A 22,741-nucleotide genomic window follows, 5' to 3' on the forward strand; every position below is an offset into this window, starting at 1 on the left:
CTTTGTTGCACCAATCCAGCTAGGGTGGGAAGATCTAAGGGTGGCAGGTGAGTGTGTAGCTGGGACTTTCTGGGGCAGGGGGGGCGTTAAGATGTGGAGATCTCCCCAGCCAAGAGGGGCTCCGTGGAGGCACAGTCTGGCTGGGCAAAAGCAGAATGCACAGCAGCACTCTGCCCCAGCTCCCGGGCACCCTGTGAAGGATGAACACCCGGGGCTTGCAGGATAGGCAGCCCACTGACAACGCTACCAACGACGGTAACAGCAGTGAGAGGGAGCGCATCAGGGGGCGCATGAAGATGGTGATTGGACAGCTCGAAGGCATCCTGCAGGAACTCAAGGAGGTAGCCAAGGAACTCCGTGAAGTAAGTGCAGTTCATGATGCAAGTGGGAAGATGTCAAATCTATCTAGATTTGGGGATTGTCAAACAATGAAATTTGGAGCAAGGGCCTGGCCGAGCATCTGTAAACTGGCTATGAATAAAGTGGATTCAGGGCTAGAAAGGAAATGTATGAGAATTTGCAAGGGAGGGGGGATGACATGCATATGAGTAATGATAAGAGAGCCTACAGAATACTTTCATCACTAGTTCTGTGTTCAAAGACCAGCTCCATTTCTTCGGCATCTCTTCTTTTATTTTTTTCAAATATCGGCTTGCCTTCTTTAAAGGTCCCAGTTGTTTACCTGTCATCTTTATGCTAATGAGTGAAATGCATCATGGGTGTGGTAATTTGAAGGTTGCATCGATGTTCTGTGGATGTGCAATTTTACTCAGTTATGCTGCATCATGGGCTTTGTAGTCTTAAAGCTGTACAAAGATTTCTTTGCTAAACTTGGACAAATGAACTTCTCTCTAAGTTGGAGGGACTATTTCTCTTTAGCGGGGAGGGGGTGTGCAGTGCCTTGCTACCAAGCTCTGCCTTCCCCTCGAGAGACCAAGTTATTCACTTACTGTGCTGTCTCTTCCTGAATTCCATTATTGCTGCTAGGAGAGGTTGGGGCTAGGGGCGTACCTCATCTGAGCATGCCTGCCCACTCTCTGTTTCCCCCTTCCTTCTTCTAGCTAAAGCAGCTGCTAATTAATTCTCTAGGGTTGCAGCAGGCAGATCAGCCTTCTTGGACATGCTGTTGGATTTCCAAATATGGTCCTGATTGGTTCCTCCAGAGCCTATCAGGACCCAGGTACTTGTTTGTGGACAGTTCATCAGGAATCCCACAGCCAATAAGTGTACTTGGTTTTTACACGTTCTTTTTTCTTCGTCTTGCTGGACCATTGAGAGAGATTGAAGGAAAAGGAGCAGTAGCTGCCAGATATTGGGTTGTTTCCTCTGAAAGTTTGTGTGTGTAGGAACTCTCATGTGTGAGTGGGGGATCATGGGGGCCCTTTTCCCATATATATTTACTGGAGACCTAGGAACATGTAAGAGATCATAGTCCGGTGGAGGGGACATTCCCCCTGAAGCTCCAAAAACCCTTGCTATACTTCTCCTTTTAAAAAAGCTTGTTTTTCATGTTTTCTCTATTTTTTCCTTATTTAAAACCAGGCTTCTGGGGTGTGTGAGTGTGATTGGGGAGGGGGGGGAGTGAGCTGCTCCAGGAACATCCAACCCTTTGCAGTATTTCCCTACTTTTTTCCATCCCACACCCCCATTGTTGTCTGTTTTATCTTAAAGTTGACTTGCCTCAGTTTCCATTTTCTGTGCAATGCACTGCTGCTGTGGATTCAAAGGTTATCTTTGTGTGTTGCTATGTGATCTCCCTCTGCCCACCTTCTGCTTGGCAGGAAGGTTGCAGTTGATGTGCCTCATATGGCTTTGTTTTGTTACTTTCTTGTTTTTGTGCAATGGGGTGCTGCGTAGAGCAACCCCCTTGGCTCTGTCTACTATTAGCTGCACTGTCCTCAGCCACACCAGCCTCAAAGGGCACCAGCCACCACTGCTAGGGTGAACTTGATATTGTGAGATTACAGGAAATGGTTTAGCTCAAAACACTAAAAGAACTGCAAGAATGCAACTGCTTTGTCAGCGGGCAGAAATCATGAGAATAAGTAGTACTCAATGGCGTAAGAGGGGAAACGTGCTGCTCCAGGTTGTATGTGTGGTAGTTTTGCAGTATGGCAGGTTGGGCTGTCAGGTTTTTTTTAGTTTGGAATCCAAAAGTAATATAACCACAATACTTGGCATATATTCTCCATATTTGTCATTTTCTTTTCTTTTTTTCTCCTGTCTTTTTTTTTTTCTAGAAGCAGAGCAATAAGAAACAGAACAATATGATTATTTATTTATTTATTTATTGCATTTCTATCCCGCCTTTTTTCCTCTGTTCTTGGAAACTGGTTTTCAGCTCCCCAATGAACCCTTGCACATTATATATGCTGTTGTTGCCTAATGTGAGAACATAAGAAGATCCTTGTTGGAGCAGACCAACAATCTAGTCCATCTAGACTATGGGTCTAGATGGGTCCATCTAGTCCAGCATTCTTTTCACATGGTGGCCAACCAGCTTCCCATGGGAAACCCACAAGTGCAACAGCACCCTCCCACCCATGTTCCCCAGCAACTGGTGTGCATAGGCCTACTGCCTCTGATACTGGAGGTAGCATATAGCCATCAGGGCTAGTAGCCATTGATGGCCTTCTCCTCCAGGACTTTGTCTAACCCCCTTTTAAAGCCACCCAAATTGGTGGCCATCACTATGGAATTTGCTACCGCAAGACATAGTTTAACCATGCGCTGTGTGAAGAAGCTCTTCCTTTTATCTGTCCAGAATCTCCTACCAATCAGCTTCATGAGATGAACCCATGGGGCTCTGGTATTATGGAAGAGGGAGAAACCTGTCTCCCTATCCATATTCTCCATGCCATTCATAATGTAATAGTACCTCACCAGGACTTGATTAAAAAAAAAAAAAATACAGCTTCAGTCCAAATTACAAGTGGTGTAATCTGTGACTGTGAATGAACACACCTTTAAGGTCCACTTCAGACAGAAGATGGTTGTTGGGGCAGGGGGGGGTGGTCATCAAGATCAAATTAGCCAATAATGTGGGTTCCAGGTTTTGGGGGACCCTTTTACACTATGTGGTTTTGTTTGTTGTTTTTACTTGCTTTAATATTTTGTAAGCCACCTTTAAATCTTTGCTAAAAGGGGGTATATAAATGTTTTAAATACAATAATCAGTGCATCTTCTGGGATGGGTAAGTATTGTGTTCATTATTGTTCTATAGATAAGAACTTACCAAAATTCTCAAATTTCTCGATAAATGGGATGGAAATAGTTTAAATAAAAAAAACTAGAATGTGGGGAGAAGCCAAAACTGACAGATTATTCTTTCCCAGTGGATGCTATTAGCTCCAATTCCAGTGGGACCATCCATCTATTCTGGGTTTCAGTCAGAACTAGCCAGAGCTCTAAAGGAGCAATCTAAGGTGCTGAACCTATTTCGGGGATAGGGTTCAGCACCTTGGATAGCTCCTTTAGAGTTGTGACTGAAACCCAGAATTGATTTACAGCCCCAAGGAAATCAGAGCCACCCACCTCCACTGAATTCCATCCAGGCAGAAGGCATTAAATGCTTAACTCCTTAAAATTCTGGGTTTGAATCCCTGTCTATTCAACCCATGTTAGTAGTGCTGTGCTGAATGAGGATTGCGATATCTCTTTTTTTCTCTGACAAGCTCCTCATCTTTACAGCTCATAGCAGGCACATACAACATGGTCGTTATGCCAGGAACAGCTGTACCTCTTGAATTTTGCCATTGCAGATGGGTGAGAATTTTGTTCTTTTTGTTTTCTGATACAAATTTATCAAAACTTAGATTTATTTAGAAATGGGATGGAAGGAACTTGAGATTTTAAAAATATTGAATGCAGAAGGAATTGAAACTGACAGGTTTGTCCAGATGATAGTGGTGAGATTCCATCCAGCCATGCAAACTCCAGAAATACTTGTAATTGGCGAGCCATTTCTAAATCATACCAAAGGGAGCTTCTCTGTCACCACAAGTAATACACTGTCCATGTGTTTGTAAAAACTAGAGAAGAAATGCAATCCTCTATTTACTCGTACCACTGTTAGCAAGATGAAGTGCGCACATTTACCCCTGTTGATCTTGCAGCACACTTTTGTGGCAGCAGGAATGCCTGCTGTGAAATATGTTGGGTTCAGTAATGTGAATTTATCCAGATGATGGGGTCAGATCTGCCAAGTTGTTTCAAGTGTAATAAACTAGTAGACTTTCTGCAACAATAGGGAACACCAGACAGAGTAAGGAGGAGAATACAATTGTCTAGGGCAGGGATACAAAAAGTTCAGCTTTGGGGCCACAGGTACCTCCCCAAGTCCTGTCTGCCCCCCCAAGTCCTGTCTGCCCCCCCCGCCCCCGCCAAAAAACCCGGCAAAAAGAAAACCATTTTAGGAATGAGCTATGTTTCCTGCCATTGAAGCCTCATTCCTAGAGGAGACCCAAAGCATCCTAGGAAGCAATTCTAAATCCTCTTGCCTGTTTTTTACGATGCTCTAGGAATGGGGCTTCTCCACGGCAGGAACCATAGAGCTTGTTCCTAGAGTGTTTCCCCACTTCTTTCTCCTGAAAAAGTTCCAGGTAACAGAGTGTGGAATGTCAAGATGTCCTAGAGCATCTCTGGAACATCCTAGCAACCATTGTTCAAATGTTCCTGCCTGCTTCTTAGAACATTCTAGGAATGTGGCTGCTATAGCAGGAACCATAGAGCTTGTTCCTAGAGTATCTCCCTCCTTTCTTTCCTCCTAGGTTTTTTTTTGTGGGGGGGGGTTGTTTTGTTTTTCTGAAAAAGCGCCAGGTAACAGAGTGTGGATGTCAGGATCTTTCAGCAAGATAGTGAATTAGAGGAGGGAGAAGGGCTAAGAGACAGGATTCTTGGATGGCTGGGTAGTTGGAGACCTGAGATTTCTGCAAGGAGTGTTGGTTTTATCAAATCAAAGCAGGTGCTAGTGCTCTGAAATGTTCTGTGCAGGAGTTGGATGAGAGAGACAGACAGACAGACCTGTGTGTTTGAGTGAGGGAGTTGTATATTGCATGTGAGTTATATGTATGAGCCTGTGTGTTCCCACACACCCATGTGCAACCCCCAGCAACCCAACAATGCATCTATCTGACCCCCCCGCTGCTAAAATCTTTTTTTTCTGCTTGCTATACACTAAACTGTCCACCAAAAAGTGTTTTCAGAAACACAAGAGTATTTTGATAGAATGAATGACCTCCCAATGCATCCAATTATAGAGGAGCTGCAACTCCAAATGTATTCAGCAACATTTACTGTCTGCGCAGACAGTTAAGGAAAAGGCAATGGAAGGGAATCAGTCTACCAGCAGCCTGTGTCCATGTTTGCCTGTTTATACATGCCTGTGTTCTAGATTCAAGCTTGTGTTTCCCCCACTGAGAGATTTATCTTTTCCACAGGACACCCAGCACATTTCCCCCAAAGACAAACTAGGGGTAAAATAGCACCCCTGCTTTACCAGCAAAAGCTGCCAGAAAGTCAGGATAGCTGCAGTGTCAGTGTGTGTGACACCCTCCATTGGCATGGGCACATCCAATCCATCCACATTTCCATAGCTTCAGCCTAGCAGTTGCAGGTTAAAGTGCCCAAGAGTTGTGAGATGGTCAGCACAAACAGGGGTTAGGCAAAAGGCAAGGTCTCAACAGTCCAGGTAACAGGCAACAAGGTTTCAAGGTGCCACAGCGGACTAGGGGCAGACAGAGGGTCAGAGGCCAGTCCAGGTAACAGGCAACAAGGCCCCAAGGCAACACAGCAGACAGAAGCAAAGTCAAAGTTCAGTCCAGAAGTACTCACACCAGGCATCAATCAAGGGAGTAGCCCAGAGTCAAGACAAGGGAAACTGGTTCAGGAAGATCTGGTCAGTGTTGTTTCCAGCAACTCAGCCTTACACTGCTCTTTTTGTCAGAACCACACCTCAGCATCAGCTGTGAGCTGTTGGTGACTGCAGCTGAAAAGGTCCTCCTTGTGAGCAAGCCCCCTAGGTGCAAGTACACCTTTTCTCACAAGGAGGCCTCTAGCTCAGTATAGCACACCTTCTGAATTCCTGTCTTTCCAGTTGGTGTCTCTCATGAGGGTTTGGGGTTTCTCTGCCTCCACCTCTGAGTCTGAGCCCTTGTACTCCAGAGGTGATATCCCCATGGTAGTCACCCCTGAGGTCTTGGTAGCTCCTGGCAGAACCTGGACATTGCTCGTGGGTGGTTCCTGGTCCTCCTGTGAGGAGAAGTCTTCCAGTGGGGCATGGCGATGTTCATACCCAACCTTCAAGGTAGCTGGCAACAGTAGCTTAACTTGCAGGATATATTCAGAGTCCCCACAGACTTTCACAGTCCTTGACATTAAATAAAGAAAAGGGAAAAAGTATGTGTTCCTTTAAGGCAAGTGGGGAGAATGTGTGACCCCTGGTGTAGTAGTGAAATTTGAAGTGCAGGCGCTCATCATGACAGGGCCTGTAGTCACACCCCCAAGGAGAGTCCAAAAATTCAGGCAGTTGTGTTGATCCATAACAACAAACCAGTTCCAGCAGTGCTCATCTCCACCAGGAGCAGGTCTTTGGTAATGCAAATGGGTCTTACTTGCCCACTAAGACACTCCAAAAATACTTCGCATTAGAACAAGGGACAATGTATTGTTGCTAGGAAAATTCATCCCCACACACATCTAGTGAGGATTGCAGCTAAGCTCACAGGGGACAAAGAATTTAGGAAGGGGCAGAGGTCTTCAGTATCCCTCCTAATCAAAAGGTGCCGGTGCTGCATCCCTAGCTCCACTGCCTCACTGTGTGTGGCTCTCCAGATATTGTTGGACTACAACTCCCATCAACCCTTGCCAGCATACCCAATAGTGAGGTAAGATGGGAGATGCAGTCTACATGTGATGTGACCCATCCCTGCTTTAAGGTTAGGGCTGTCTTTGGCTATGCACGTCTTTATAAAGCCAGCAACCCTCTCCTCCTTCCCTTTTTCTCACCTTGGCCTGTAAGCTTCCCTTCTGTGCCAGCCTCTTTTCACCACCTTATCTCCGTTCTTCACCATTTGATCTATTCCATCTCCCTTTGGTCATGGGCTGGGTTCTAGAAGTTTGAAAGCTGTGTGAATGCAACCTCTCAAAGTTCTCCATTGTGTGTGTGGGCAGAAAAGTTGTGTGTGAGTGTGGGTACCGAATGTCTCCAGGGGCAGGGGAGAAATTCCCCTGCAGTTTCTCATGGGATGGGCTTGCTGTTAGTGGTGGCAGAAGCAAAGCTAGGGATGTATGAAGAATTTGCTTCAGTTTCATTTTTAATCTGGATTTATCCAGTTCACACCTTCTGGATCTAACACAGACTAAGATGCCATCTTCAGTCAAAGTTTGTACATTTCTGAGCTTGCAGTGTAATTCGCAGACACCCCCCAAAAAAAATTATTTCGGCAACACATGCATATACTTGGGAAACGTGTACTGAAAAATCTGTACTTTTGAAAAGTGTGCACAAATATGCTTTAATGTATGGGAGAAGAATGTGTACATTTCAAAGATGTGCACAATTGATGACATTTGGAAAAATACACATGAAAATATGAATGGATTTTCATGCGAAAAGAAAAGAAAAAACGAAGCTTGCAATCTGTTATGGACTCAAGTCAGAATGAGCTTTGAGATGGAATTGGGAAAACAGTGGTGAACTTGAGCTTTTCTGATTCACACAAGCATAGCTTCTTCCCTTTTTCCTAACGGTTTGTTTTTTAACCTTTTTTTTTGCTGCTGAAAGTGGCAACTGTGTTCTTTGCCTGGCCACCATTGGCTCCTGCACAATGATCTGGATCTAGCATCATTGCAAGGCTGTGTGTGTGTGTGTGTGTGTGTGTGTGTGTGTGGCGGGGGAGGAATGGTGGATATCACCCCAAAAGAAAAGTGGAGAATATTGGGGGGGAGGAATCTGCAAGTGGGGGGAAGAAGAAGAAAAATCTTAGAAATATTCTCAGTGGGAAAAAAGTCTCCTGCGAAATTTTGTCTTAGTACTACTTTCCACCACTCCTGTCTTCTGCTCCCCTCCTTACCTTTCCAGTCTCTTCTTCCACCCAGTTCTCTCGCAGCAGATCTGAGTCACTCCTTCTGTGCTTCCAGGCTAAGTTTCTACTCTATCCCTTTCACTCCTTCCAGCTGAGGCTTCAGATGTGTAGCAGGCCTCTGGTGTTGGCCAAGTGTCCACCACTGTGCCTGCTGGTCAGTCTCAGTTCCAGGTTTTGAGGGCCCTTGAGCAAATCACATTCAAAAGGCCCCCTTCAATGCACCCCCTTCAATGGGCAGCGAGTTGCTGCTATTGTCACGAGCTGCTGTTGTTCCTCAACCTCTTCCTCATCATTCCTACCACTGGTTGCTTGACAGGCAGAGATCCGGGGAGCAAGTGGGCCGTGGGGTCTCCTGCTCCTCCTCACTACCACCACCGTCTGGGCCAGAGTGAGAGGCAAGTGAACAAGCAGGTTGCAACAGTGAAGAGGAGGCACAAGTCCAGGGGGCTCTCATCCGCGAGCCCCTCCTTGGCTGTGGGCCCTTGGCAGGTACCCAGCCATGCCTACCTTTGATGCCACTGCTGCTGCCAGTGCCTGCTTCTGCCCTACTCTCAGCTCTGCTACAGAGGGAGGGGAGAAAGGTATGGTGCCCTGTTCCAGGTCCAGAAGGTAGGTGACAAAGTGTCCATAAACAAAAGAGATGTGGTCTATGGATCTATCCCTAGGGATGGCACAGGTGCCTGATCGGGACTGAGAGTCCAGCAGACTCCCCCCCCTCGTCCGTGCCCCCAAGCCACACCCACCAAACCCCTGTGCCCATTCAGGTCCCCCCTGCACTTGCCCAGCCCCCCACACTCACCCTAAATCTGTCCGTGAGCGCTGCAAGCGCCGTTTTGGAAAAGAAAACGGCGATCGTGAATATGCGCACATCTAATCTTACACAAAATGGTGCCAGGAATGGCCAATGTACTCAAGGTTACAGGCATAAATGGGCCACTTGCACCTGTAATCTTGTGCATATCAGCCATGCACAGCAGCACTTTGTGTAAAATTAGATGTGTGCATATTCGCGATCACCCTTTTCTTTCTCAGAGGGGTGCTTTCAGCACTTGTGGACGGGTTCAGGGTGAGCGTGGGCAGCTCAGCAAGCAGGAGGAGGGGATCTCAAGGATGGGTCCAGGGGCACATGAGCTGCATCAGTGACTCGGCAGCTGTCTGGTGGACCCAAACTGGGAGGCATCCATCCATCCTTAGCTATCTCTGGCCAGTGTCTCCTGGCGTGTTTTCACTGCAGGCTTGGAACCACAGGTCTCTTTTTCTGACATCACATCATACATGTGGCACGATCTACCTTCCAGGCAAAGTGTGCATCAGCCCTTTCTGTGATGGATAAAGGGATTGTGTTGCGGTCTGGGTCCTGTTTAGGGTTAGAGCTACTTGTTACAAAATGACAAGCCTGTGTCTTGAATTGATTCAGTCTGAGCTCACATGTTTAAGAACATTAGAAGAGCCATGCCTGGCTCAGACCAAGGGTCCATCTAGTCCAGCATTCTGTTCACACAGTGGCCAACCAGCTGTCGGCCAGGAACCCACAAGCAGGACATGAGTGCAGCAGCACTTTCCTGCCCATGTGCCCCAGCAACTGGTGTCCACCAGCTCACTGCCTCTGGTACTGGAGGTAGCAGGTAGCCATCAAGACTAGTAGCCACTGATAGCCTTCTCCTCCAGGAATTTGTCCAACCCCCTTTTCAAGCCATTGAAATTGGTGGCCCTCACTATAAGAACATAACTGAGCACTCCCACATAAAACAAAATGGAACAAAAATGAAACACACTTCCTTTACGTAAGATTGACTTTCCCTCTCATACCTCCTTCCCCCTGAAGGAACAGATCACTTTAAATGCACAACCCTTTGAAAATGCATTAGAGCATGGGGACCAAATCTGGCCATCCTGGGGTCTCAATCTAGCCCTCCAGGCTTTTCCAGAGTTCCCCACCACCCTTCACCCAACCACCAATCATTTGGTGGTTTCTCGGCTTCCGTGCAGGTTTTTCCCCATTCTAAAAGGTCGAAGCGCCTCTCCTTTAATTACTGGAAGGAAGATCTTTAAGCTACAATATGCTGATATTTTGGCCCCACCCCCTTTTCCCTTTGGCCCTGCCCACCACTGGAATGTGGCCCCTGAGAACTGCTCCAAAACAGAATCTGGCCCTCAGGCTGAAAGAGGTTCTGCACCTCCAAATTAGGGATACAGTATTTGGTTGATTAATCAATTAGACAAGGTTATTATTATCATCATTGTCGTCAGCATCATTAGGAACTAATGTGATTACATACAAAGACCGTTGGCTCATATTACATACGAGAGCCCGTGTGGTGTAGTGGTGAGAGTGTTGGACCGAGAGTCAAGAGATCCGGGTTCTAGTCCCCACTTGGCCATGGAAGCTCATGGGGGGACTTTGGGCCAGTCACAGACTCTCAGCCCAACCTACCTCGCAGGATTGTTGTTGTTGTGAGGATAAAACGGAGAGGAAGAGGATCATGTAAGTTGCCTTGGGTTCCTTGCAAGAGGAAAAAATGGTGGAATGAATCAATCAATCAATCAATCAATCAATACAAAGCCATGGGCTCAGCGGGCACTAGCAGATACCCTCTTCTAAGAGACAGCCTGCCTCTTCTCTCACTTGGGAAGGAATGCCTCTTCTGAGATGGTGCCTGGTCATGCCTTCTACAACCAAAGAAATATTGTTTATTTTATTAATGAGCAAATGTATTTCCATTTAATTACTCTATTAACATTTATATGAATATTTGATTTCATAGTCAGCCAACAGCCCTGAAATGGATGCTAAAATGCTGGCAAGTTCGACATTTATCTGATGCTGGTTGGGACTAACAATATACTTTAAAGAATCAGGATTTGTCCTTTATCAGCATTTGTCTCACAGGCTAATAGCTGGATTATCTCTAAAGACTGATAGGATCAGCCAGAGGTCATTTAAGGGTCCAGGCTCTCATGGCCTACTTGTTGACCAGATCAGAGTCATCCAAAGTTGTTTCAGGAGTTGCTAATTCAGGGTGTGTATAGTTGTGCATTTAAATAAGATTCACTACATTTTTTTTTCCTCCTGTGGCACAGGTCCAGCTTCTCCCTGCCTTCATAATGCATTCAATCAACAGTGCTGGTAATATGAATGCTGAGCTCACTCATTTGTCTTCCTCCAATCGTCAGTCTGCCTTTAAAATACACACACACACAGCATGGATGCTTATTAATATAAAGCCTTATCACTTTATTTTATTTTTTAAGAATACGCAGGTTTTAAAAGGTGCAATGGAGGGGAGGTGGTTTGTGATGTCACAAGAACCAGACAATCAGCACTGTGCAAAGCTGGTCTTAGTCCCCCTGTTGCAAACTAGCAGAATCCATTTTCCCTGAGCTTGATTATGGTCAGGGAATTAGATATCTGTATACAATCACAGTTCTACAGGGGTTCACTGCAGAATCTTATGTGCACTCAGATGTAAGTCTCACTGTATTCAACAGGGCTTAATCCATAGTAAGTGTGTTTATGATTACAGCCTCAGTGACTCAAACAGTGAACATCTGTGTATATCCTCTGGGCATTAGCCTTAATCTGCCACTTTTGAGTACCAGAGCAAAACATCTCAGGGTTATGCTTTCTTCCTCTTCCTCTTTTTGGGGTGGGTGGGGTCATGGTCCTTTGTTTTCTTCACCCTTGTAACACCAGATCTATATTGCATTGCACTTGCAGTGGTGAAGGCTGATTGGCTAAGTTAGTATGATGTCCTGGAATGCCATTTGTGAGCTTCAATCAGTCGGGGGGGAGGGGGATGTTTGCAGTTCAGCTTCCATTAAGGAAGGGAAAGTAGTCAGTTTGGGTGGATTAAAACCTTACACATGTCTTAAAGATGGGAGCAACTTTGTGGTGCGCCTTCAGGACAGGAAAGAGGGCACCGAATGTAGAGACACTAAGGGACAGCCAGCCAAGGAACAAGAAAAGCTGAGAAACAGGAACTTAAAGAAAGGGTAGAGTGAACAATAAAAAATTATGAGCAAAACAACAATGAGACACATGAGAGGTGGCAGGGCCATCCCAAGGTATTTGGATGCCTGAGACCTCCCCCATTCCATGTACAAAAGCTGACCAAACTGGCAGTTGACTCTTATTGGGATGGAATAGCATCCTCCACCACACCTGAGGGCAGCAGATGCCCTGAGGGGTGCCAGGAAGGTTGCATGGCACAAACAGCTCTGTCTTCCAACATCTTTCCGCTGTTCAGTCAGCACTCTGCCTGGGGCTGGCCTCATGCGTAGGCATGGTCAGGCACCTGCTGAGGCCCCATGGACAAGAGCCCCCTGGACTTGCCCCTCCTTTTTTCCCATTGCAACTTTCTTGTCTGCCTCCCTCTTGCTCTGCCCCAGGCAATGGAGGTGGTGAGAAGCAGCAGCAGCAAATGCCCCTGCCTGCTTGCTGACTGGCTCTCTGTGTGCCAAGCAAGCAAGCATTTGCAAGGAAGAGAAAGAGAAGGGGGAGAGCAAGAGCAGCTGGTGACAATGGCAATGAGGAGGTAGACTCACTGAGGCAGGGGGCCTATGGAGGACATCTTGCCCACTGGCCCCCAGAACCTTGGAGTTGGCACCTGCTCTATGAGGCACCTGCTCCCTGCTTGCCCAAACAAATGCTGTAATGCAGCAGTGGCGGCAGCATGCATCATATAAGCAGATGCCTGTGCATGCGTGATGCCTGCTAACCTGCATGGCCGGAGCTGGTGCCTTTCTGCCCTCTCATTCACTCCGGCATGAAATGCATTCAGAGAAGCCACCTAGGCCGGCCGGCCAGCCCGCCAGCCCAGCAACAAGCAAGCATGACCAACAGCCCTGGAGCGCTGGCTAGGGATGGCAGAGAATTTCTCCACGAATCTTCGGGAGGCCGAATGCCAATCCATGGGAGCCGCCATTTGCGTACGCGCTTTTTTTTTTTCCAAAGTCACCTGTGATAGGCTACGTGACGATTTACATAGCCTATCACGGCTGACTTTGGAAATCTAGCTGTGATAGGCTACGTAAATCGTTACGTAGCCTATCACGGGTGTGTGTGTTTTTGTTTTTGTTTTTTACTTTTTTTTTCGTGGCCGGGTAGACGGGGCGCTCCTACCCAGCCTGAATTTCGCCGGCAAGGGATGGGGCGCCTCCCCCCCGGCCTGAATTTCGGCCGGGTGAGGCGGGGCGCCTCCCCCCCCTCGCCTGAACTTCAGGGGGAGAACCGAAGCGCCTCCCCCCCTCTGCGAAGCAAGCTTCGAGAACAGGTAAGGGACTTTCGTCCATCCCTAGCGCTGGCTCAGAAGGATGGAAACAACCGGTGGAGTTCCGAGAGAATGGCTGTGGGGGCTGATGCCATCCTCTCCCCCCCACACACACACACACACACATCTGCTACCTAAGGAAGTCACTTCACCCAGCCTCGTCATAGGGCCGCCCCTGAGGGGGAGATTAGAGGCTACCTCCAGTGGTTTGGTGGCAAAGGTTGATGTGCAGGAACTCATCCTGACTGTCCTCATCGCCGGGCACCCAAGGAGAGTCCAAAAATGTGCCTCCCATATGTGCCTGCCCAGACCTTAAGATCATCCTCAGTGGCCCTTCTCTGTGAGCCCCTGCCAAAGGAAGTGAGGCAGGAGGCTACCAGGAGGAGGGCCTTTTCTGCTGTGGCACCCCAGCTGTGGAATGAGCTTCCTAGAGAGGTTCGCCTGGCACCTACACTGTTTTCTTTCTGGCGCCAGGGAAAGACCTTTTCATTTTCCCAGGCATTTTAGCATTTCAGCTTTCTAGACTTTTAGCTTTGCTGTTTTAAATCTGTATTTTAAATCACTGCACTGCTGCTAGGTTTTATTGTGGTTGTATTCTGGTTGTATTGTTATACTGTGGTTTTAATGTTCTATATATTTTAGATTGTTTTATTGTGTGCTCTTTGGTTTTGATTTTTGTGAACCGCCCAGAGAGCTTCAGCTATTGGGCGGTATAGAAAATAAATAAATAAATAAATAAATAAATAAATAAATAAATTCAGTGTGTTGATCTGTATCAACAAGCCTCTTCTAGCAGTGCTCATCTCCACCGAGAGCAGCTCTTGTGTAAAACAAATGGATCTTAATTGCCCACTCGATACCGAGCCACCCCAAAATACTTGGCATTGCAACAGGGAGTGATGTAATGGTGCTGGGGAAATTCATTTCCTCCCAGCGACTGTGAAGATTGCAGCTAAGCTCAAGGGATACTGAGAGGATGAGGAATTCTGAGAGGGAGCGACAGAGAATGTCAGTGTCCCTGCGAATCAAAAAGTGCCGGTGCTGCATCCCCATGACCCTGGCTCCTCTACAGCACTACCACCACCCCCCTTAAGGTCAATTATATAGGACTGTGTGCTGTGGGAAGGGAAGCAAGGACAAGAGAGAGGTATGGGGCATGGTAGGCAGTGGACTAAAAAGAAGGGACTTCCGGTAACAATGGGTGGTGGAAACCTGGAGAAAGGAGGAGCCAAGGAGAAAGTTGGTGTGGGCCAAAAAAGCTCACTTTCTTCCTAGGCATCAAAAGGAAGTGGGAAGTTTAAGAAGGATGAAGACAAACTGGAGAGGGTTCAGAGGAGGGCAGCGAAGATGACCAGGGGACAGGAAACAAAGCCCTATGAGGAGAGACTGAAAGAAGAACTGGGCATGTTTAGCCTTGAGAAGAGAAGACTGAGGGGAGATAGGATAGCGCTCTTCAAGTACTTGACAGGCTGTCCCAGAGAGGAAGGCTAGGATCTCTTCTCGGTCATCCCAGAGTGCAGGACACGGAACAATGGGCTCAAGGGACAGGAAGCCAGATTCCAGCTGAACATCAGGAAAAACTTCTTGACTGTTAGAGCAATACAACGATGGAACCAATGACCTAGGGAGGTGGTGGGCTCTCCCATACTGGAGGCATTCAAGATGTGGCTGGACAGCCACCTGTCAGGGATGCTTTGACTTGGATTCCTGAATTGAACAGGGGGTTGGACTTGATGGTCTTATAGGCCCCTCCCAACCCTACCATTCTATGATTCTATGTTCAGGGAGATTTGTAGGGCCAATCATTGTGTAGGCTAAGGAGATTGTTCTCTCTCTCTCTCTCTCTCCCTCTCTCATGCACACATGTGCACACACACATCCTGTCAGGATGCGCCCCAGCTGCCTCTTACAGTCTACTCCAATAGTCAACTCAAGACACAGACAAAAGGATTCTTTTCAAGGCTTTAATCCTTTTACAACTTAATGACTCTTTCAGATGCTAATCACCAGCGGCTAGGGATGGACGAAAGTCCTTTACCTGATCCCGACGCTTGCTTCGCGGTGGGGGGGAGGTGCTTCGTCCCTCCCCGCTGAAATTCTGGCCGGGGGGGAGGCGTCCCGTCCCTCCCCACTGAAATTCTGGCTGGGGGGGAGGCGCCCTGTCCCTCCAGCCACAAAACCTCATCTCCTGCAGGGACGCAAACGGCGGCAGCCATAGCCGCCGCCGTTTGCGTCCCTGCAGTCAGCCATGATAGGCTACGGAAATGTTTATGTAGCCTATCACGGCTGACTTTTTTTTAAAAAAATGCCCATACGCAAATGGCAGCGCCCATGGGAGCTGCCATTTGCATTCCTTATCTTGGCACGTGTAGTCTACGTAAACATTTACGTAGACTATGGCGAAAATAAGGGCAACGCTATTAAATGTTTACGTAGACTACACGTGCCAAAATAAGGAACGCAAATGGCGGCGCCCATGGGAGCTGCCATTTGCATACATGCTTTCCCCCCCCCCCAAAGTCAGCCGTGATAGGCTACATAAACATTTACATAGCCTATCACGGTGTTTTTTTTTACATCTAGCCATGATAGGCTACATAAATCTTTACGTAGCCTATCACATTTGTTGTTTTTTTTTACTTGGAAATGGCGGTGGCGGCAGCTGGTCAGAAGACCGGCCGCCGCCGAACCGCTGCTGAACCGCCACCGAACTGCCGCCAAACCACCGCCGGAGCCGCCACCGCCAGGGACATTCGAGCAAGGTAAGTCCCATCCTGGGGGGGCGGTGGGGGGCAGACCATTTCTCCACCAATTTCGGGGGGCCAAATGCGCTGGCATTCGGCCTCCCCGAGATTCGTGGAGAAATTTTCTGACATCCCTACCAGCGACTAAGCAAGGAACAGGAGAGTAGCCTATGCTCCAGGTTAGGCAGTTGGTCCCTGTTTGAAGGAGAATCACGGGAAGACCCTGAACTTATGGGCTAGGGAGAGATCCTCTCTCTTTCCCTTGGGTCCTCGGGATGCGACTGTTGCTTGCACGCAAAACGAGCGCTACGCCTCCTTTCCGCGCCCTCCAGCTGTCGTTGCGCCCTGCATCAGCGTCAAGCATCCAGCAAGCCCCTCTCCAGCACTCTCTCACTGCCAGGGTCACTATCTATCCCAGGAATGCTGGCAGGAGGAATCTCTGCCAGCTGCTGTGCCTGTGAGAGATGAGCGAGCTCCTCTCCCATGGATTGCTGTTCTTTCTCAGAATCAGAACTGCTCTGGGGTTCTATCGGCTCAGTTTCCACCCTGACACATGCGCGCGCGCACACACACACACACACACACACACCACCTCAAAAATAAAGTCTTACCAGAATTCAGATGAAAACACACACACACGTTTCTGAGAAGCTGACCAGTGGGTGCATCCTTTTAAAAAGGGAGTTGTGTCTATCACAACCTTCCTTGGTTTTAGCATCTCATTAGCCTCTTGGCCATATCTTGGAGACTGAAGCATGTTGAGAGGTTGTTAATATATCAGGATGATTCATCATATTCAAGAAACTTTGCATCTAATATATTGAACAAAATGAAAATTCATGAGAGCCAAGATAATAAAACCCATGAACAGTCCGTGAACTTAATATCTCTCCTGTGCAACAAGGGTTTCTGTGGTGTCTGATCTATGGATCTACTATTTGGTTGGACCAAAGAGGGAGGCCATTGTCATGAGTGACATTTAAAGTATGCTTTGCAATGTACAGGGAATGAAGAGGTAACAGTGTCTAGGAAGTACATTGAAATCTGAAAATATATGTCTGCAGGACCTTCACAAATATTCACAGATTGAAGTGGGGATCTCTGAGCATGACTTGTGAAAACACCCAGCTGTTCCTAGCATGGAAAGAGCAATTCCTCTGTGTTCCTTATGGAATGCAATGCAATGCCCTGGACAAATTCCAGGATGACTAATCAATGTTTACAATTTCCCCCTGTGTTATTAATCCAGGAGTGGGCAACCTGTGGGCCTCACTCTAATTGCATGTGGCTCTTGGACTAATTTGAAAAGCCCTCTGGAAGTGAACAGTTTAGTCTTCTGGCAAGAGCAGTATGTTTCCCCAATCCCCCCCCCCACACACACACACACATACACACACAACCCACTGGCTGTGGAGGGAAAGAGAGAAGGGAAGAGAGAGGGGGTGGCAGAGGGATGGGGGGGTAGCAGAAACAGAGAAGAAAAGGGTGGAAGAAAGAGAGAGAGAGAGAGAGAGAGAGGGCGGCTGAAGTAAAACAGAGAGAAATAGAGGAGTGACTATGCCCAATTTGTCTCTGACGCTGCCCATCACAGGCCTTTCCACTGCTGACATGCACCCCAAAGGATTACCCCTGAGGCAATGCTGCCCTGAACAGGAAAAAAGGGTTTTTCCTCCTCCTCTTCCTCTTCCTCTTCCTCCTCCATTTCATGTCCTTATTTCTTTCCCATTGTTGCTTTGACTTGTTAAACAGTTCCCCTGCTGCTTGTTCACCAGGGAGTGAGGGGTGTATGTCAGCAACAGAGAAATGCTTGCAGCCTGTTTATGCTGCCTTCAAATATCCTTGGGAGAAGGCTGAAGTCTATGAGTGAAACATGTAGTCAGAGGCTTGGAAATCAGCAGCAGCATTGATTACCAGCAAAGCCTCCCTCTGCCCTCCGTTCCTGTGAGAGTTGACCAGTGCCATAAATTGCCTCCAGGGCCTGCGGATGGTTTGGTTGTTGGTCTCCCAAGTGCGAATCAAAGCCTGGGAGAGAGATTTTCTGGCTAGGGCAGATGGTGGACTTGGTATGCATTAATTGAAGCGCAGAACAGCACCAGCTTCCTCTTGAAGAGCAGAACCTGATTTGCTGCCATTCCTTTGCATATTCTTGGCTCTGGATCCAGTAAGCCATGAAACAGATACTAGAGGTGTCACACACACACACTTCTGTCCACATGGAAATATGTATATTGATTTATTTGTCTCATTTATATCCTGTATTTTCCTCCAAGGATCTCAAGGCGGTGTGCATAATTCTCCCCCTCTCCATTTTAGCTTCACAACAACCCTGTGAGGTAGGTTAGGCTGAGAGTCAGTGACTGGCCCAAAGCCACCCAGTGAGCTTAATGGCTGAGTGGGGACTAGAACCCAGGTCTCCTGAGTCCCAGTCCAACACTCTAACCACTAGCCACTGATGTTACATTTATTTGAGGCTCTGATGCTTTTGCTACTAGAGATGGGCAAATCTGTCAGTTTCATTTAACATTTTTTCTATCTTACATTTGGTTCATCCTGCACTTTGAGGATTTTTTTTTTTAAGTTTGCATGGAAATTAGTACACATGTTTGTGCACATTTGTCCTAACACATGTGTTTTTGTAAGCAATTTTGCTTAACATATAGTTTTGCAGGGGGAGCAATTTTCCTTATAGAATGCATTTCTGAACATTATTTTCATAAACATGTACATTTTTGTACACCATTTGGGGGGGGGAGAACTCTATTGCAAAATTTGGAGAACGGATTTTTGAAGACTAACTGAGCTTCCATTTGCGTATTGGTTCAAAAGTGCAAAGTTAGGGATGTTCGCATTAAAAGGTGAACCCAAAAATTTCTCCCCCATCCCTATTGAGCTTGTATCTATTTTAGATATTGGTAATATAATATTTTAAAATAGATCTTTAATTTGATGGTAAGCTGCCTCAGGAAAGTCACCCAAAGAGCTTAATGGCTGAATGGTGACCAGAACCTGGTCCTCTCCAGTCCCACTGCAACACTCTAATCACTACAGCACACTGTCTCTCAATAGCAATTCAGAGAGCCACATCATGAAAATGATAAATACATAATTAACTTATGGAATTCACTGCCACATGATTTTATAGTGGCATTCACTTAGCTTAGGTGCCATTAACAGGGGATTACACAGATTTCAGGACAATGGGTCTATCAGCAGCTACTGCCCATAAGAGCTAAATGGAGCCTCCAAGTACAGAGGCAGCATACACTGAAATAACAGTTTCTGGAGGGCAACAGCAGGATAAGGCTCTTGCCTTGATGCACTGCTGTGGGCTTCCTAGAAGCATCTGGTTGTCCACTCTGGGAAGCAGAATGTTGAACTATATGAACCTTTGGCCTGATCTAGAAGGAACCTATGTATGTTATGTGGCCAGCTGCCATATATTCTTAAAGGTCATGGAGAGATGGACAAAACTGTACATTCTGCTTTATCTCACTTTCTCATTTCTCCAGTCTTAATTTTGGTTCATCCTGAACTTTGATAATTGTTTGTTTAAAGTTAACATGACAATTTGTCTGCATTTTTGTGTGCACTTCCCCTAAATACATGGATTTTTGTATGCAATTTTGCCAGATATACATGATTGGGCAAGCAATTTCCCTTGATCTGAGGCATTTGGACGTAATTTTCACAGACATACAAGTCATGTGTGAACTTTCCCCTAATATGTGAATCCATCTTCTGGCCTTCATTTGCTGCTCTGCAATGCCAGGTCTGTTACCCAGAAAACCTCCCTCATCCATGACGTGATCCTGGACGAGGGTGCAGACCTGGCATGTATCACAGAGACCTGGCTGGCTGAGGCCATTGCTCCAACTCTTGCGGCCATGTGCCCAGCTGGATTTTTGTATGCACAGCAGCCAAGGGCTGGGGATCGGGGAGGGGGAGTGGCTGTTATCTACTGAGAGTCCTTGGTCTTCACCAGACCCCTTCTCCAGGACACCAAGGTTGCTGAGTGCATGTACTGGAGGTTGGGCCCGAAGGGCAGACTGGGGATTCTGCTCATGTACCGTCCACCCCGCTGCACAACTGACTCCCTGGCCGAGGTGCTTGAGGTGGTCTCTGATGTGTGTGGTGTTGTTGTTGTTCAGTCGTGTCTGACTCTTCGTGACCCCATGGACCATAGCATGCCAGGCCTTCCTGTCCTGCGCTCTCTCCCGGAGCGTGCTCAAGTCCATATTCATTGCATCAGTGATGCTATCTAGCCATCTCATCCTCTGCCATCCCCTTCTCCTTTTGCCTTCAGTCTTTCCCAGCATCAGGGTCTTTTCCAGAGAGTTTTCTCTTCGCATTAGGTGGCCAAAATATTTCAGCTTCAGCATCAGTATCTGTCCTTCCAATGAGCACTTAGGGTTGATTTCCTTTAGGATGACTGATTTGTCCTCCTTGCAGTCCAGGGGACTTGTAAGAGTCTTCTCCAGCAACACAGTTCGAAAGCATCAATTCTTCGGCGCTCAGCCTTCCTTATAGTCCAGCTCTCACAGCCATACATTACTACTGGGAAAACCATAGCTTTGATTAGACGGACCTTTGTCGGCAAGGTGATGTCTCTGCTTCTTACTATGCTGTCTAGGTTTGTCATAGCTTTCCTCCCAAGGACCAAGCGTCTTTTAATTTCATGGCTATAGTCACCAATCCATCTGCGGTGATCTTGGAGCCCAAGAAAATAAAATCTGTCACTGCTTCCATTTCTTCCCCTTCCATATGCCAGGAAGTGATGGGGCCAGATGCCATGATCTTCATTTTTTTAATGTTGAGTTTCAAACCAGCTTTTGCATTCTCCTCTTTCACCCTCAACAAGAGGCTCTTTAGATCCTCTTTGCTTTCTGCCATTAGGGTGGTATCATCTGCATATCTGAGGTTGTGTTGATAATTCTCCCGGCAATCTTAATTCCGACCTGTGATTCATCCAACCCGGCATTTCTCATGATGTACTCTGCATATAAGTTAAATAAGCAGGGCGACAATATGCAGCCTTGTCGTACTCCTATGTGCGTGTACAGTCCCCTAACTTATTGGTGTTTTGGGACTTCAATGTACATTCGGAGGCCATCCTCACAGGAGCACCTCAGGACTTCTTGAAGACCATGGCTTCCTGGGAGCTGCACCATAGTCTAACTGGGCCCACCCATGTAGCAGGTCATGCACTAGACCTTGTGTTTGTTTCTGGAGAAGCAGGGAGTGATCTGGAAGTCGAGGGTATATCCATCACCCCCTGGATCCGAATGGATTCCTGAACGCACTTGGGGATTCTCTGGAGCACACCAATGGCCACTCGGTCGAGACCCTGGTGGGTGGCTGGAATGCCACAATCACTGGGGCATTAGATCGGGTGGCTCTGAAACGCCCTCTCCCCCTGGACAGGGCTCGGACTGCACCATGGTTCAATCCACAGTTACGAGCTCTGAAACAGGAGGTGAGACAGCTAGAGCTGGTGGCGGAAGTCTCGCTCCAAAGACAATCAGACACAGGCTAGAGCTGTATCTTCAGCCTATCACGTGGCGGTGAAGGCAGCAAAAAAAGAATATTATGCTACTTCTATCACGTCTGCAGAGTGCTGTCCCAGGAGGCTATTCCAAGTGGTCTGGAGCCTGGTCAGTCCTGTGGCTCCGGAACCACTGGAGCATTCTAAGGCCTCCTGTGAGGCCTTGGCAAGGCACTTTGCAGATAAAATTGATCGGATAAGGAGTGTTATTCCGCACGCTGTGGATACAGTTAGTGAGCAAGAGGTGGCCTGTGGCAAACCGGTTTTGTGGGATTGGTTCCAGCTTCTTCCTTCTGATGAAGTGGACAAAGTGCTTTCATCTGTAAGGCCGACCACCTGCTTACTTGATCCTTGCCCATCTTGGCTCATTATGGGCTGCAGAGAGAGACTGGGTGAGGGGATCAGGGCGGTGGTGAACGCCTTCCTTGAGGAGGGAGTGATGCCATCAGCCCTCAAGGAGGCAGTGATAAGACCGCTCTTAAAGAAGCCCTCCTTGGATCCCCAAGTTCTGAACAACTTTTGCCCAGTCTCAAATCTGCCATTTTTGGGCAAGGTGATTGAGCAGGTGTTGGCGATGCATTGAAGGCACACTTGGAAGAAACCGATTATCTAGACCCATTTCAGTTGGGCTTCAGGCTTGGGCATAGGACAGAAACGGCCTTGGTCGCCTTGGTGGATGATATGAGGAGGGCTCTGGATAGGGGTGAATGCTCCTTCCTTGTTCTCCTTGACCTCTCAGCGGCTTTTGATACCGTTGACCACGGTATCCTCCTGGACCACCTGGAGGGGTTGGGCATTGGAGACACCGTATTGCGGTGGTTCTGGTCCTTCCTCTCCAGCAGGTTCTGGTCTGGCAGAGGGTAGCACTGGGAGAGGAGGTTTCGGACCCGTGACCACTCACTTGTGGGGTGCCACAGGGTTCCATCCTCTCCCCGATGCTATTTAACATCTATGTGAAGCCACTGGGGGCTATCATCAGGAGGTTTGGGGTGCAGTGTCATCAGTATGCGGATGATATGCAGCTCTATCTCTCATTCAAATCTTCACCAAGGTTGGCCATAGAATCCCTGTCCAAATGTCTGGAGACGGTGAGTGGCTGG

The 22,741-nt window shown here is 47.5% G+C and overlaps 1 protein-coding gene across 1 annotated transcript in view; it reads left to right on the forward strand.

Annotated features, from left to right (window-relative positions):
• The first annotated feature begins 200 nt into the window (after positions 1-200).
• Positions 201-22,741, forward strand: part of INSYN1 (inhibitory synaptic factor 1) — a 120,612-nt gene continuing 98,071 nt past the window's right edge. Inside the window, exon 1 of the mRNA XM_084816416.1 lies at positions 201-362. Coding sequence (XP_084672542.1) covers positions 201-362 — 162 coding nt within the window. The remainder of the gene's footprint in view (positions 363-22,741) is intronic.

Source organism: Heloderma suspectum, chromosome 11 (genome assembly GCF_057233095.1).
Source record: "Heloderma suspectum isolate Gila_16-S chromosome 11, 16-S_ref, whole genome shotgun sequence".
In the NCBI taxonomy this organism is placed as follows: domain Eukaryota; kingdom Metazoa; phylum Chordata; class Lepidosauria; order Squamata; family Helodermatidae; genus Heloderma; species Heloderma suspectum.